This window comes from Cyanistes caeruleus, chromosome 5 (assembly GCF_971803275.1).
Source record: "Cyanistes caeruleus chromosome 5, bCyaCae1.hap1.1, whole genome shotgun sequence".
Taxonomy (NCBI): Eukaryota; Metazoa; Chordata; class Aves; order Passeriformes; family Paridae; genus Cyanistes; species Cyanistes caeruleus.
In genome coordinates, this window is record NC_141705.1 from 49,470,551 (window position 1) to 49,487,822 (window position 17,272).

General features: G+C 40.1%; 1 protein-coding gene and 1 long non-coding RNA gene across 5 annotated transcripts in view; one reads left to right on the forward strand and one right to left on the reverse strand.

Moving 5' to 3' along the window:
• Positions 1-17,272, reverse strand: part of LOC111929437 (uncharacterized) — a 59,900-nt gene that overhangs the window by 7,533 nt on the left and 35,095 nt on the right. For 3 of the 4 annotated variants that reach the window (XR_015286702.1, XR_015286704.1, XR_015286703.1), the window contains exons 2-6: positions 8,028-9,025; positions 7,484-7,516; positions 6,727-6,906; positions 5,007-5,135; positions 948-1,076 (exon numbers count right to left, since the gene is read on the reverse strand). This is a non-coding gene — a long non-coding RNA (uncharacterized LOC111929437). Of the gene's footprint in view, positions 1-947; positions 4,695-5,006; positions 5,136-6,726; positions 6,907-7,483; positions 7,517-8,027; positions 9,026-17,272 lie in introns of all 4 variants that reach the window. The other variant, XR_015286705.1, reaches the window with a different exon arrangement.
• On the forward strand, positions 3,918-15,970 carry LOC111929433 (alcohol dehydrogenase 1). Its single transcript, XM_023927023.2, has 9 exons — positions 3,918-4,006; positions 6,883-6,984; positions 8,163-8,301; positions 10,326-10,413; positions 10,522-10,741; positions 11,459-11,719; positions 12,191-12,326; positions 13,618-13,756; positions 15,162-15,970. Exons 1-9 carry the CDS (start codon positions 3,989-3,991, stop codon positions 15,184-15,186), a joined length of 1,128 nt encoding a protein of 375 aa, XP_023782791.2. The 5' UTR covers positions 3,918-3,988; the 3' UTR covers positions 15,187-15,970.

The following is a 17,272-nucleotide window of genomic DNA, read 5'->3' on the forward strand; positions in this document are numbered from 1 at the left end:
CCCTAAGCTTTTTGAAGGGCATAACCTGCCCTACCAGCTAGTTCTGTTCAATCTCTGTGCTTCAATAATAATGAGCACTTGCAGGGTTTTGTATTTTGTATACCTAATCTTTTGGACACCCTTAAATGTGCAGGTGGAAAAATACAAAGGGACTGGAGAAGTCACAGTTTCCATACTGTGTATGGTGGAATTTCAGAAATGTTGCTTTTCCTATCTTCTACTAACATGTGTCCCAGAGCTTTTGTGTTACCAAGTTCTTCAGAAGTGACTCATAATGGGGTAACTCGGAAATTGCTATCACACAGGAGGAAGAAATGCTGGATTTTCAATTTAAACACAATTTAAATATAAAGGTTTATTTATCTTAGCAGGTAAGTCACTGTCTGAAAGAAAGAAGGGTACCTTGGTAAGCTTAAAAATCAATATGGTAGATAAGGAAGAAGTAACCTATTTTTGAAAAGGCTAAAGTTTTAGCTGAAACTAGTATGCATTTTATTATTTGTAGGACAGAATGTATAGTTGTCAGTAAAACCTGTGATGCATAACTACCATTAAAAGCTTTTTTTTTCCTTCTCTAAAAAGTCAGGTCACTTGAGCTGTGGTTAAAATAGTCTTCTGTTAAATAGAGGCAGGTTCAGTGCAGAACTAATTTTCCATTAAAAAAAAGCTGTTTCAGAAAGCACTAGCTCTCGTCACCTGGAGTCAACATCATGCACTGCTTCAGGCAAGTAAGCAATTCAAGGCTGCTCAGCCCAGGCAGGAGTGAGGAGTGGGAAGCAGGCTGTACTGCCTGTGAAGTGGCAGTAAAGAACCACTTTTCCCTACAAGTGCTTTGTAGTCAGAAGCTGGAGCTATGGCTACAATTTGTTGAGCATGGTTGGTGTTTCAAAGCATTTGTCCAAATTGAAGTCCCCAAGTGAAGATAACTTGGAGTTGCAAGTACAGACCTTGTACAGTGCCCACTGCTTCTAACTTCTTCTGTGTGCAAGCTCACCAGCCACGAACAACTCCAGCATGTTCTTTGTCTTCAGCCTCTGACACACATTTCACTGGAATCTGCTGAGGTTAATAAATCACTGGAGAGGGGATATTAGTGCATCACGTTCAGTTGGATACAGTGAAATAAAAAAAACTATAAAGAAATTATGTATCATATTTCCATAGAATTGCAGGCTATCCTGAGTTGGAAGGGTCCTGCTTCAAACTCAAACTCCTGGCCATGCACAGGGCAGCCCCAAGAGTCCCACCATGTGCCTGAGAGCATTGTCCAAACACTTCTTGAACTGTCAGGCTGGTGCTGTGACCACTGCCTTGGGGAGCCTGTTCAAGTGCCCAAACACCCTTTGGGTGAAAAACCTTTTCCTAATATTCAACTTAAACCTCCCACTGACAGAACTTCATGCCATCCCCCTGTGTCATGTCACTGGTCACCAGTAAGAAGAGATTTTAATTGCACAACATTTAGATAAACATAAAGAAAAATTCTCTTCATAGTGAACAGCCCTAAAAGTGGAGAGGTCTAGGGATCAGCAAAGTATTTTCTGGCAAAGGGTTGAGCCAAGAGCCTGTGCAAGCAGGTTGTAAAGGGGCGGCACTGTGGTTTCCATGCATGCCAGGGCCACTGTATGCCCTGAGCTGGAGCCTCACCCTCATTTATCTTTAGGAATCAGGCAGAGCAAGGTAAATAAAGCAGCTTCTGCAACATGGTTATGCAAGTCTGCTCGTGCTTCACTGCTGGAACTCTGTGCAGTCTCTTTTGTTGTCACCTTTTGCCTAAAGACCATGACACCTATCCCTGCACAGGCTACAGACAGGATCCACTGACTGATCCAGTGTTCTCAGTCGGTGAAAAAAAGTCATGGCCTTGATATGCATATACCTAAAGATATGAGGAAAGTTTTGAGGGGAAAGGAAACATAAAGGGATATGGTAAATAAACCAATAAGGAAAAGGGATGGGAACTTTAGAAGAATCATAGAACAGTTAAGGTTGGAAAAGACCTCTAAAATCATCAGGTGTAAAAGAAGGGAGGAAAGGAGATAGATAAACATCAAGGAATAGAGTGGACTAGTGGATTTCATTCTGATACAAGTTATTTCAGGAAGTGCAAATCACTAAGTCGTACCTCCTGAGAGGACTGGAGAGCTTTGGCTGGAACTCAGAACAAAAAAGGAGAGTTTATGGCCTTTGGAAGAAAGGGCTGAGAGCTCAGGAGGATTACAAGGATGTTGTGAGTTTTTGCAGGGAGAAAATTAGAAGGGCCAAAACCCAACTAGAACTTTATCTGGTTACTGCCATTAAAGACAAAGAATGTTTCTATAAATACATTAACAGGAGCAGGGTCCCATCATATGGGGTAATGGTGACTTGGGAAGACAAATGCCACCACTCCAAATGTCCATGCCTTCTATCCTTCTTCCCCCACTTTCTATACTGAGCATGATGTCATGTGGTCTGGGATAGCCCTTTAGTCAGTTTGGGTCACCTGTCCGGGCTGTGTCTCCTCCCAACCTCCCACACACCCCCAATTTCCTCACCAGTGTGGCTGTATGAAACACAGAAAAAGTCCTGACTCTGTAAACCATGCTCAGCAGTAAAAAAACCATCCCTACATTATAAGCCTTGTGTTCAGCACAGATCCAAAACCCAGTCCCAAACCAGCCACTGTGAAGAAAGCTAACTCTGCACCAGCCAAAACCAGCACAGAGGTTCAACAAGACCAAGTGCCAAGTCCTGCCCTTGGTAACAACAGCCCCAGGCAGCACTACAGAAAAGCTGCCTGGAGGAAAAGGACTTGGGGATGCTGGCTGACAGCAGCTGAACATGAGCCAGCGTGGGCTCAGGTGGCCAAGAAGGCCAATGGCATCCTGGCCTGGATCAGAAATAGTGCAGCCAGCATGACTAGGGAAGAATCTCTTCTTGAATTAATTACAGTCACACAGGTAAACATGACAGAGTGCTATACTTAGTAATTACTAGTCAGGTTATATGCAGCATTTTATCTCCTTTTCACTTGTTTCTGAAGGAAGAAAACTTGGTTTCAGAATGCTGGGCATAATTTAAAAATAGACAAGGCTTGAAGTCCCCAGGAAAGGCACGAAGTGCTGACTTCCACCCAATCCCTTGCACCAGCGTGTAGTGCCAGGAGAGGGAAAGTGTATGGGCATGCGAGCAGTGTTGGGGGCTGTGCTTGTGGGTGTTGATGGAACCAACAGGTCAAGCACCCACAAAACAAGCAGGGTGTTGCATGTGGTAAGAAACATTCTGTCACAGCACTTCTGACTTACTGATTTTTGTTTGGCAATGATTGGCACATTGTCCTTGGACACAGTGAAGTGAAAGCCATTCCAACAGATTAATGAGTAGCCGGACTGTAAAACTAAGAATTCAGGAGAAGATACAGCCACAGCCACACAGTCAGCATACATTTGTTAAACAGCTTGCAGAATCCCATGTTTTAGTGGATGAGCTGGGCTCTTGTGTCACTGAAGTTCATCACCAAAGCCTTCATGCTCTCACTGTGTCCCTGCTGTTGTGAATTCAAGAGCCACTCTCCCCATTTCTCTTTGCACCTACAGTGCCACTGAGAGTAGAGGGTTTGGAGGGCAGCTTCCAGGGAGGTGGAAAAAGGGAAATAGCTTCCAGACAGGGCTGTTACTTTTGTCCCATGATGTTGAGGACAGCCACAAGTGGGCTGCAAAAAAGGGTGGGGAAGAGCATGACAAAAGGGTCAGGAAGATGGAAGCACTGAAAGAGTGAGGTTTCATCAGATGAGTGGTTCACTCTCATTCTAGCACTTTTTCTGATTAAGGGGTGGGACTATGAGCTGGGAGGCTTGGCTAAAAGACCAGAGAAGTTCACTTGTGGGAGCACTTCACACAACCAGCTTCCAGTGTGCCTGAGAGGACTTGTGGTACCAGCAACCCAGCTGCTCTGGAGGTGACTGAGTTCTTGGCGCAGACAATCAGCGGTGGCAAGATTCATCAACATGAGCACAGCAGGCAAAGTATGCAACGGTTTGTAATAGGAAAGTTTCTTTGCTGCAGCTGAGTAATGCATTTTTAAATGTGAATTATTTGCAGGGACACTGTAAGTCCTGGTGGTATAGCACAGATTAGAATTTAAGATGAAGCTGGTACAGAAGAGCTGCCTTTATTTGCAGGCTGCTGTAGTTTCCTAGAAAATAGTTGTTAACTCTTCAAGGCAATAGTTTATTTGAGGCAACAAAAGGTAGCAGCACCAGAATAACACCCTGCTGTCTAGGTTAGCAAACTGTTTTTAATCTCTGATTGGATAGTTTAAAATATGATAGAATATACTAAGTCTTAGATCAATGTATTTATCTGCTCCACCAGTTTCCATTGGGAGATCCTGTAGTAGTTTAAACTATTTTTAGTTTATTTATTCTATCAGCTTGTTTCCCAAAAAGGAGATGCAACTAATATTGTGTTCAATTTCATGGTGAATTGTGCTAGCATTAGGATAGTCATTAAATTTGAATATGCATGTAACAAGTTTCAAACTTTAGTTTATGAAGACCAGAAGTAAAGTTCACATGCAATGAAATACTGAGCTTGGATTGAAGTGAGTAGTTACATCTTTGCTAGAAATGAGATGACAAGAGAAATGGAGGCTGATACTAATACGTGTTCCTTCTTGCACTGCTGGCGAGATGCTAGCAGATACCCAGGGACCTGCAAGAGAAATGAAGGCACAAACAACTAGAAATAGAAAACTGAAAGCATGCACCTTGCTGGAATGTGCCTTAAGCTAATACCAGGATCATTTGCTCTTACTGCCAGCTGTCCTCACTATTCTAAAACCAAAAGAGAAAGGAAAAAAAATGCTCTTTTTAGCTCTGAGTTACTGCAAGTGCAAAATTAATTGTAGCTTACTTGCAGGTAAATTCACCAAGTTCAGTCCTCTATCAGCATTAGTGGATTACATATTCACAGTAAATGAAGTGTTATGATATAGCTTAACTGCTTTGATTTCACTGTGTTTACCTTGGAATAACATGGGAGTTCCAGTGACATTTATGTAACCAAGCAGCATAGTCCTTGTGTCCCATGTAAGGGCGTGTTTCTACACATGCCCTCTCCTGCAGCAGTAACTCACATGGCTGGTAGAATACACTAGGAGAGAAAAAACTATTAAGCTTGTCTTAGTAGATGACTATGGGTGATAGTGTGTTATAGATAGAGATAGGTGTTGCTACATCTCTGGGATCCTGTTGCAATCCATAAAAGCTCACAGGGATGAAACAGTCATAACAAAACATAGTTAACTAATGTTTGATTAGGAGAGATTTGTTTGTTCTCAGCAATCCACACTTCTTGGCCACCTTTGTTCTTGGAAACACTACATGTCCTTTACATGTGCAAGTCATGAAATCGTCTGCCTTCTTTTTTTTTTTTTTTTTTTTAAGTGAGTTTCCTAGAAAATGCTGCCCTTTGAAATGTGACCTTTGACCACACTTGTGAATTTTTCACTAATCGCCCTTGCATATAAACATTAAATTTAGTGCAAATATCTCTTGAGGCAGTTTTTTTCAAAGCATTCTGCCCATCTCACTTCTGTGCCCGGCTGCTGAAAGTCTGCTATTTTATATGTTCAGTATTTCCTAGTAATTAATTTTTTTGTTACCACTTTTCCATTTGTGGATAATCAGACATTATTTCTACTTCTACTTCAAAAGGTTTGATACTAAAAATTTTTTTTTTTGTTGTTTTCCCTTGCAAATTTTGCAACACACTGGTGTTAAGTTGTCTTGGTCACACAGGATAAATATGCATGTGCTAAACTGAGGACATCCTGGATTTGATTCCCCTCCATTTCCTTCTCAAGATAATGCCACCTGAACACTTGTAGTCAGTAGACTTAACAGTATGACTGAGGACTTTATAGTGTGTTACCCAGGAAAATCATATTTCTGGTTGTTTAAAGACTTAGGGTGAGATCTTTAAATACCTCCGAGAAAGAGCAGCAATTATGGGGGCAGAGAGGTCCCACTGCTTTTGAATACAGTAGGATTGAGCTTGCAGTGAGGAAACCCGTTTGAGAGCTCAGGATGAGGTGTGGACAGTGCTCTTCTCTTTTCTGAGGGCATTTTTCTCTCAGTGGCAGATGGTCAGAGGAGCCCTTAGGTCATTACCAGGACAAAGCCTGAAGAATTAATGGACAAACTTCAGTCTAAGAGATGAAAAAAAAAAAATACTGTCTTGGATAGTTGGGTAGTAAATCCACCAGAGTTAAATATCCCTTCTGAGAAGGAGGGTACCTTAGCATGGATAATACTGCACATAAAGGGACGCTTCAAGATTACCTCTCTGTAGTGCTACATCACTTTTTACAGCTGTCCTTCAGCCATCACCTCATGGATGAACTTGGGCTCCACTAGAATGTTTATAAATCTGTACTAGGCTCTGAATTCCATTTTTAGCAATTCTGTTAGTTCACAACACAGACTGTTCTAGACAATACAGACTTTATTGCAGCCTGATAAGTGACATCATTTAGTGTGCCATCCTCAAGAAGATACAAATACAGACAAGTAACCCAACACAGCAAAAGAAATTGACCAAGGAAGTTAGCAAAGGAGCAATGAGAATGGGTATCCCATTACCTAGGAGACTATTACACATGCAGCTGAAAACCTGATGTGACAGAAATATGATAAGCAAAGTCAGACATGATCTTTGGGGTCAAAAATAGGCTTACACTGACCTTTGGTGTTGACTTTTTTGTTGTTTCATTTGGGTTTTTTCTCTGTAGTTTCCCTCTCTTCTCCACAAATATGAACAGGAGTTTCACATGCAGAAATGGAAGAAACTGTGTGAGGACTTGAAAATGCCATTCCCGTTTTCTTTGCTCTGTTTGCAGGTTATTAAATGCAAGGCAGCAGTGCTGTGGGAAGCCAATAAACCTTTCAGTATTGAAGAAGTGGAAGTTGCTCCACCAAAAGAACATGAAGTTCGCATAAAGGTACTAAAAATAAAATTTAAAACAACTTGTATGACTTGCATTCTATCTTGCTTTTAATCAGAATTAGTTCTATACATTTTTAAGACCCAGTGAGAAAACATTCTATCAGAAAGTAGTTACTAATCAGTTAGCTCCTATGGAACATGTTTAAAGTCATTAATTTAATAATGAGGTTATTAAGAAAAAAAAAGGTTTTCAGGGTTGTATTTTTTGTTTACTGACAGCTGCTTTTCTAATAGGCTGAAAAAATTACAATACAAGGCAAAAAACAGAATTTCCAGTTGTGTGGAGCAAGAAAATTTCTTTTACTTTGTTTGAATCAGTGCTGGGAAATAGCTCATTAGCCTGGGAGCTTCCTGTTTTTTACCTGGACATTTGCCTCAGTGGAATTCAGCAGCTGCCTTAATCTTTGAGCAGTTTCAAGGTTTAAAAACATGAGGAAAACCCTCTCAAGGGGTTGACAAATCCATTTGTTAGAATAAAAGTTGTAAACACATACCTGAATATTTCAAATGAAATAGTGCTGTTCTAGCTGCAAGAAAAGGCAAAATGTCATATAAAACACTCTGTAGCTTAATTTTTTTAAAAGTAAAATATACAAAGATTTTAAGTATATACACAGTACAATAATATAATTGTTATGTGATCATCTAGAGTATAAAATCATTGTATAAGACATCATTTTTATAAAATATCTATTATATATTGTCATATAATCTAAATGTCATAAACATATACACAATATTTATATATTTATAAATAATAAGTGAAGGTAAAATTGTATTTACATAATTTTACAGTATTTATATAACATTACACACTTTCCTTTTAAGTATTTATATATAAATACTAGGAATAATTTAATTTACTCTGTTCTTCCTATATAATTGTATTGCTAAAACATTGATTCTACAGAAAATCCGTTGGACTCCTTATAGAGCTCAGTACTGCATAGCAAACATTCACAAAGGAGCTTTGGCCTGTAGATTAAAGACTAATAAATACCATGAAAATCTTAAATCAGACAACTAAATTGGTTTTACCTGTAGATTTATTGCATGCAAACTGGATTTTGAAGAGAAGCAAGTGGCTTCTCCACATGTAGAATATCATTTCACTTCCACATATGACCTGACATAGTTAAAAGCAGAAACATTCTTGTCTTTCCTGTGAATCAGGTCATGGGCACTGGGATCTGCCGCTCTGATGACCATGTGATAACTGGTGCACTGGTTATGCCTTTTCCAATAATTCTTGGGCATGAAGCAGCCGGTGTTGTGGAGAGTGTTGGGCAGGGAGTGACTTCAGTCAAACCAGGTATGAAACTGCACTGAAAACAAGCACTGAAAACAAACCCTCTGCTGAGTTTCTAGACTCCTCCTTAGTTCAAAGATTGTTACATTTGTTAGTATTTTTACTGCACAGGAAAACAGTCCAATTTCAATTTTTTCAAGGATACCTCAAAGGATACAATTTACTTTCAGATTTTCAACTCAATTTCTTTTGGTTTTGGCAAAAACATCTGCAGCTTGCTTTCCACCTACATAGTGCTTTTCCTGTTGTGGGACTAAGAATGTAGAGTCTTTTCATATGAAGTTGTTTTTCATATGCTTTGCTGTTCATACGAAGTCAGGCATTAGCTGCAGGTTCTCTGAACACAGTTTATACGGCTCACCTTTCTCAAGAATAAGGCAAAGCAAAGCACTAGATGACAAAATGTCAAAGCACCTTTTAATTCTCCTAACAGCTAAATAATCCATTGACTTCAGCTGATCAGAATTTAGGTCTTACTTCACCTCAAAAGCATCAGGGCACAACTGGGGTGCCCACCCCGCTGCAGGCCTTGCATGTGGGCAGCACCAGTGCGGGTGAGGCAGCACTGCTCCCCGAAGGCTGGGTTGCTCTCAGAACACTCATCTGGACCAGCTGCTCCTCTCCCTGTCTTCTCTTTGAACCACAGTGCAGAGATGGCCAGTGAAAGATGACAATTTTCAGCCAACTGCTGCAAGATGAGATGGGATTCTTCTACATTTTTGCAGGACTGAAAAAATTCCAACAAGGGCTAAATTATTAAGAGAAAATATGCAGTGCAAAAAAATCTATGCAGAATCACTCAATTTCTAGGCATTTTGTTATGATACCTGAGTAGCCCACTTTTAACACTTCTGTACTTCCAGTGTCTTTGTCCATACTGACAAGTATGAAGTCTGTCCAAAGTAGGTTGGTATGTATAACAAAAAATTTTATTAGAGATTTCTGCTTTAATTCCAAACAAATATGCATATTTAAAATTTCAGTGACAGCTCTAGTTGCTTTTTCTCTTATGTCTGGGTTCATAAATCTCTCTGTTGTCTAATTCCAGCAGCTGCCCCATGTTTCCAGGTGAGCTGAAATAGCAGGCCTGAACACATACATGCACAAAATCACATTTCTCAGATGTTGCTTAATTTACACCTCCAAGTTCTAAAAAAAAGGCTTCAACTTGTGCAACATTTCTTTAGCAAAATGATTACTAAGCCCATATCACAGTTCTAAGTTAGCTCAGGGTCGAGGTAGTGGGGGCATTGAATGTTCTGTAGGTATTTTTCATTTTTTGGTGAAAATCAAAAGTATCTCTTGACTTTCAATGTGTCAAGGATTAGCCACATCTTAAAACTGACAAATCATAAACTAATATGTATTAGGAAATACATGCTTAGAGATTATTAGGTATTTACCATATATCATTGCTGTGGAAATTGCCAAGGAGTAAAAAATTGCACTGGGAAGCTATGTGCTACTTTTTTAATCACGTAATTGTGCTGGAGAATTAGAGATGCTGGCTTAGACTGTGTGTGTCACTGCTTCTCAGACAAGTATTTTACCTACATTTACTCAGTGCAACAGTAATAGGACTGCTAAAGTTGCTCAAGAGGACTGGCAAATTAATGCTTAATTCCCCATTCATCATATGCGTGGTTTACAGCCCAGTTATCTTGGCACTCCAATCTGCGGTCCTAGTTCCTTCTTTTTGTACAGAAGATGCAAAAAGCTGCTGAGTAAGTACTTCAAAAGTGTCAGTAGTTAACATGGTTTTATGACATAGGTCTGACTCTGTTCTGTGGAAAGACACCAGAATTTTTTCATATCAAAACTAGTTGTCATAACTTTGACCTAATTATGTCTTTTATATAAAACACAGAGAGATGGTTCATCTTACAAATGCAGTGGGAGGAAATAAAACCATCGCTGCACTCCTATTGCATATTTGCCTTGGGATTAAATACACTTGCTTCATATTTTTACCTGTATGCTTCTTGTTTGCCTTTTTTAATCCTCTGTCATTACTGTTTTGTTTCTAGGAGACAAGGTTATTCCACTCTTTATTCCACAGTGTGGGGAGTGCAAGAGCTGCTTAAACACCAAGAGTAACCTGTGCAGTAAAACTGAGTGAGTTTTCCTGGATTACTTACAACCCTAATTCGATTTGACTTTATCCATAACTGACTGCAAACAGCAAATTTCACTTGCCATTATTTCTGATCATCTTTCAAACAGCCTTGGTACAAGAGCTGGATTAATGCCTGATGGCACCAGCAGATTCACCTGTAAAGGAAAAGCAATTTACCATTTTCTTGGTACAAGTACCTTCACTGAATACACAGTAGTGCATGAATCTGCTGTGGCCAAAATCGATTCTGCTGCTCCTCTGGAAAAAGTTTGTCTAATTGGCTGTGGATTTTCAACTGGTTATGGGGCTGCTGTGCAGACTGCCAAGGTAAATACTGTGGTGGGTGTTTCTGATATTTTATGGTGTCCGCTCAAGGTTGTGTAGCCTACAAGTGGGTTGTCATCATGGCAGCCAGGAGGTGTAGACTCTGTTTAGTTCAGTGTGGAAAGAAGATACTGGTTCTTTCTTACTTCAGATTCTGTCTCTAGGGTACTCAGAAGTCTTAAAATAAAAAATCTTCAAAAATCCAGTAAAATTATTTATTACATCATAGTTTTATCACCCCTAGAAAAATGTTACAACAGTTACAAATGTTACAACATTTATTTATTGTAACTGAAGTCTAAGAATATATAGAAGCCTATATAGGCAACACAATTGTAGCAATATATGAATGTGAGTTTTAGAGCTGGCACTGTCTCCAGTTGAATGACACTACAGATCTTAACACCACTGGAACATACAGCGTCATAAAAAAAAAAAAAAAAAAAAAGGTGTGTCTAATCCTGAAGCTGAGAAATATAATGAAAACCTGGTCTCAGGAGTGTATTTTAGGGACAATTTCTTTTAGTCACATGAGCATTATAACAGTACAGCTGGCTACTGCACTAGCTGTACTAGGTATGCATGTGCAAATTCCTTCTCAGCAGGTAATCTCTAAACTGCAAGAAGTGGCTTAAGTGAAATCATGTTGATAATGAGGAAATGCATGGGACTTTCCCAAGCCTGTAACAATATGCCATGTTTTCATGGTTGTTATTATAGGTGGAACCAGGCTCCACCTGTGCCATCTTTGGCCTCGGAGGAGTTGGCCTCTCTGTTGTCATAGGCTGCAAGGTGGCTGGAGCTTCCCGCATCATTGCCGTGGACATCAACAGCGACAAGTTCGCCAAGGCCAAGGAGCTGGGAGCCACCGACTGCGTCAACCCTAAAGATTTCAATAAGCCCATCCATGAAGTGTTGATGGAAATGTCCGGTGGGGGTGTGGACTACTCCTTTGAGGTCATTGGCCGTACGGACACCATGGTATGCAACCAAAAGATGGGGTGATAGGAGGCATTAGCTCATTAGCACTCTCTTCACCAGGCCACCAAGCACCAAGGAGGAGGAGCTGAGAGCCACTGGCAGAGTATCAATCTAACTTCAAACCTTTCAACTCCAGCTATTGGCCACTGAGATGCAGGGACAGAAGCATGCTCAGAAATTTAGGAAAGGGAGCTTCATTGTAGTGCCTGGCCAAACCAGGGTGGCTACATTTCATATAGCCCATTATGTGCTCTCCAAAAATGGCTTAGCACCAATAGTTTATACAAAATAGGTGAGAAGAGCAGAGCTAGGATATACTTAACCAGTGAGAGCAGATACAATGGACAGTTTTTTATGTGGTTTCATTTACAAAAAATCAATTGCAAGCAGAGTCCTGAGAGGAGGAGATGGAGTTTGTGCCCCAAAGACAAATCTTGCCTGACTTTGGGTGTCCCTCTGTTTCTAATGCAGACTGCAGCCTTGGCCTGTTGCCAGCATAATTACGGAGTCAGTGTGATTGTGGGAGTGCCCCCTGCAGCACAAAAGATCACTTTTGATCCCATGCTCCTCTTCACTGGTCGCAGCTGGAGAGGCTCCGTCTTTGGAGGTAAGGACTTGGAAAGATGTGATTTAACTGGCTTGGGAATCTTGTAAATAATCTCGAATGAAACAGGACATATAAAATTAATTGCTTAGTCTGTCTTATTGGAAGCATTTATGGCTATTTTGCTGACAAAGAAGTTGAAGGGGAATTAATTAGTGGAACTTAGTGAATGGCAAGAGAAGGAAAGAAAAAAACAGAAAGGGGGGGGAAGAAAGGGAAGAGGAGACAGAGAGAAAGAAAAGAAAGAAGACAGAAAATAGAGAATAAAAGGGAGGAAAGAAGAAAGAAGAGGGGGAAATGAGAAAAAAGGGAGAGAAGCAAAAAAGAAAAAGAAAATGAGGGTGAGGGGAGGAAGGAGGATGGATAAAAATAAAGAGGAGGAAAAAAGATAGGGAGAGAGATTAGAGGAGATAAAGGATATAAAATAAATGGGTGAAAACGAAAAAATCATAAAGAGGGAGAGAGGACAGAAGGAGGGGAGAAAAAGAGCAAGTGCAAAAAGGAGAATGAGAGGAATAGAAGGAGAGGGGAGAGACAGCAGGAGAGATGGAGAGTCAGGACAGTAAAGTACATCGGGGCTTATACTCAGCTGATTTCCACAGAGGTCAGACCCCAGCTTAGCCCCTTGCCAGCTGCCAACTGTCCCTTCCCATTCTTGCTCTTTTTGGAGCTCTCTCAGCAGTCCCACACTCAGCAAGTCCTAGCTCACTCAACACAAAGGCCACAGAAAAGTTGTTTCCAACAACAGGTTTTCTCACTTGTAACCAGTTCCTCCCATGTATTCAAAAGACACCTGGATAAAATAGCAGAGACAAATCAGGTTCCTCTGGAAGGGCATCCTAGGATTTATGACAGCTTTACCTAGTGGTGCTTGTAAGAATAGAGAGACACATCTACCACCCACTCCCCAGTTTTGAGCAGAAAATCAAGTTTCTTGATTAAATTAAAATTATTAATTAACTAATTTAAAACTTACCAGCATGGATGTCAGCACTCTGGCTTTTGTATGAAATGTGATTAAGTTGAAACAGTATTTCATGTGGGGGCAACTTTGGATTCTGTAAAGACTGACATTTGTACTGATCTTCTGCTGGGTTTGTCATATGTGGAATAGCTGCACTTTGTCCCATGTTTCTTGCTGGCACGCTGTGTTACAAAGGTAAAGCCATGCTGCCACATTTCATCCTATTACTCTGCTATAGAAAGGTTATCTAAAAATTTAAGCCACCCTGGGTTTTATGTATTTTCAAAAGCATTTAATTTCATTATGCATTCTCTGTGGGTTTTTTTGCAGGCTGGAAGAGTAAAGATGCAGTTCCCAAACTGGTTGCTGACTACATGAAGAAAAAGTTTGTTCTGGATCCATTAATAACTCACATACTACCTTTGACAAAGATCAATGAAGGATTTGATCTTTTAAGGACAGGAAAGAGGTAAACATTGTTTCACTGTAAAGGTTCTGTATAAATAACCTAAAGGAGATGTATGGTAAGACAAAGTCTGACTTCACGGCAGAGAATGGGGAAGGCAGCCCAGCATGCCCCTTAATCCCTCCCAGTGTATTCCCATGGTTTTGCAGCTGGAGTAATAAAGCCAGCAAACCTTCAGCTTTTGAAATGCAGTGGGCCCTTGCAGAAGAACTTTCCTCGCAGAGTAACTTTGAGATTTGAGCAGAGACACTGGGTGACAGAGGGAGAAAAGACTACACAATTGAGGAAGTCTCTTCTCAGTACCCATTGGAAAAAAGCCAAGGGAGCATGGGAATGCCAAGCTGTAGAGTGCCAAGGGTTAGTTACATCGTATTCCAAGAAACTGTTCAGGATGAGGAGCAGGAACACAGAAGTAGCCTATTCTTCTTGTGATTTAGGAAACAGAGTCCCAGTCCAGTTGGTCCTAAAGTCACTGGGTACTTCACCTTGAACTTCAGAGCTTTTTTAAAAGGAAAGTACTTGATATATATTGCAAACTCAGAATTTAGCTCTTGTGCTTTCCTAAAATATTGTGAAAGTTTAGGTCAGACTGTTTTCACAGGGTATTGAAACTGGAAGTATTATTTGAAAAGATTCACCATGGGAATTGAAAATTGTCCCTGACAGAAATAGGAAACACATTTGTATATCTTAGTATGTGTGTAGACTACCCTTTTTGAAAGTTCTAGATGTTTATAACTTACAGAGCCTGGAAAATTACATTCATAATTTCTTTTCATTGTCATTTGCTAGCAGTTATTTTAGATGTTACTCTGAATATAAAAAGCAAGTAACAGAAGAATTTCAGCCTCTGAGGTTTGTTTTCAGGTTCTAACAATGCAGCACACACTTCATTTTTTCATTGTCCTTATTTTACATAGGCTACAAATGTTAGTTTTAGTTTTCAGCATAACAAACAGGAAAGTGATAAGGACAGAGATGCCAGCAGCTTTGCTAGGATACTGATAGTCAGCCTAAAGATAGATGCACGTTGCAGCTGATCATTTTTACAGAGTAAAATACTTCAGTGTTTCAGCACAGAATAAGCTGTACCAGTTACCCTGTAATTAGAAAGATGTTTCTAAGCCCCTCTCTGAGGAACTTCTCAGACTGTAACTGGTAATTAATTACTATGAGCCCTGGGCTTCATCAGTGAAGGCTTTGCAGTCTTCTGTGAATTTTGTTCTCTACATCTGAAGCAAAGTTTGCACATCTTCTCTGTCATTTTGCTGCAAGCTGGGGCAGGGGCAGGCAGGGAGGGAGTACCTGTTTGACAGCAATAGCACAGGTTATCAGAGAAAACAGCAGTGTTCAGCTGATGTCAGCCCAGAGGATTTTCTAGTCGCTAACTTGTCATTTTATATTGCAGCATCCGCAGTGTCCTGACGTTTTAGGATTGCCAGACATTAAACAGCAGATGGCTCAGCACCAGTATGAACTTCACCATCCTCCAATACAACTTATATGAAATGCAAACCAAGACTTTCCTGAAAGATCTACCACTTCCCTTGAATAAAAGGATCAAGCTCAAACCCCACACTTCAAGCACAGAATTTATAAATGAAACCATCTTTTTTTCTTCTACCTATTGCTCCTCATTCTTGCATTGTGCTGCAATTTTTTTTTTTAGCTAGTTATGAATTACAGGACTTGCTCCTGTCACGGGTGTTATAAAAAGTTTGGATTTTTAAAAATTACTTATAATATGCAATCTTTTATAAGGAAGGAAATTGTTTCTTTGGGCTTCCATAACACTGCAAGCTTAAGGAATTCATACATGCAGTTCAAAAAACTCTAGATTAGAACTGTGTATCCATCCTGATTGACTGTATCATTCCAATGCCTAATGAGCAAGGAATAATATAGCAGAAATTAAAATTTATGGTGAACATGTGCTTGAATTAATAATTTAAGTAAATCATAGGCTTAGGTACTGGAGAATGTCTCACCACTCAGTATTTTACCAGATTAACACTCCCAAACATTTTATGTAAAACTGGTGTTTGGTTGTTCTGTGTTGCGGGTTTTATTTGGTGTTTTGGGTTTTTTTTTACCTTTATGCCTCTTTCTTGGGGTTGTTTTAATTGTTGATCATTGTGGTTTTAAACCTTTGGCCAATTTAGACAAGTGCCTCTAATGTTTGGGAAGCAGTGTGAAGAAATACAAATGTGCACCAAGTATTGTTTTTTGTTTCCATTATACAAAGAGGAGGCTTCTGATGTATGAATACATCAGAAGAGTAAATGGGAAGAAACAGCTGACTGGTAACAATTTACAACAACTCAAACATAAAGCATCTTACTGTTTTCTGAATTTGCAATGTGGAAACAAGAATAGAGGCTATTTCTATCTTGGCAAATATGGTCAACTTTGACATATTTTAGCATGGATTAATCAGAGCTTGCAGGCACTCATACACATGGCAGCTGGGTAGAAGAACCTGTGAAGCAAGGGAGCTATGCTACTGATGACTTACCTGTTTGTGTCAGCAGAAAGAGTCTTTGAGTGGCCCAGCTAGTTTAATGACTTGAGGGCAAGAGATCACAGTTTAATGATTTGAGGATCAAGAGATTACAGTTTAACAGAAAAAGATCTTTAAATATGTTTATAAACTAAACTTACACAGCAATTGAGAGCTGAACTTCAGTCATCAGTGTAAAAGAGCTAAAGTACAACAAACCTCTCAATACTATCATCTTCAGGATGATGCAAAGCCCATTTTTGTGGTTGTTATCTGCCAAGCATAGTAAACACCAGCTGTTAGTATCTTTAGTAGGATAGTTGCTGGAGCCCAAAACAACAAACCCATTAAATCATTCTTATTAGGCATATTTTATAAGGCAGCCATCTAGATCTGTCTTCACATGGAGGAATGAAGTGTATTCTGACTGGGAAACAACAAAAAGTTCATACTTTCCTAGCACGTTTTGCCCTGTAGACCCTGAACACTCAGCTGAAGATTGTTTGTGTGGTTGTATAGCTTGGACAGAAGGTTTCTGATGGCCTTTCCTAATGACTCTCTGGCTCTGAGGTACTCCAGGAGGGTCCAGGAGCTCTGGACAGCTCTTGCACAACTCTGTGTAAGCCTCCATTTAGGAGTTTTCCTGGGAGTGAGTAGAGACCACATGCCCCATAAGAGCACCAACTGTCCACAGCACATGATGACACCACAAAAAATCCACAAAAGACATGAAAAATACAGTAATTTCTCAAGAAACTAACTATCAGACAAAGCACAAATGGTGTTTCCTCAGACCTTAAACTATGGCAGTGTTTAACTGAGCATCACTTGGCTTTGCGTACAACTGAGCACTACCATGTTTCTGCTCTCCCACCACATCTCACCTACCCTGACACTCCCCAAGAAATGACACATACTCTACTGTACAGCTTTATTTTCACACGCTTTTAAGATCACACCGCCTGGCAGTGCATCAAAGCCAAATGATCATTCCCACACAACTTAATAATCCCCTCTAG

Coding starts and splice junctions, on each gene's coding strand:
- LOC111929433 (XM_023927023.2), top strand. Junction 8,302..10,325: donor AGTGACTTCAGTCAAACCAG/GTATGAAACTGC, acceptor TTTTGTTTCTAG/GAGACAAGGTTATTCCACTC. Junction 12,327..13,617: donor GAGAGGCTCCGTCTTTGGAG/GTAAGGACTTGG, acceptor GTTTTTTTGCAG/GCTGGAAGAGTAAAGATGCA.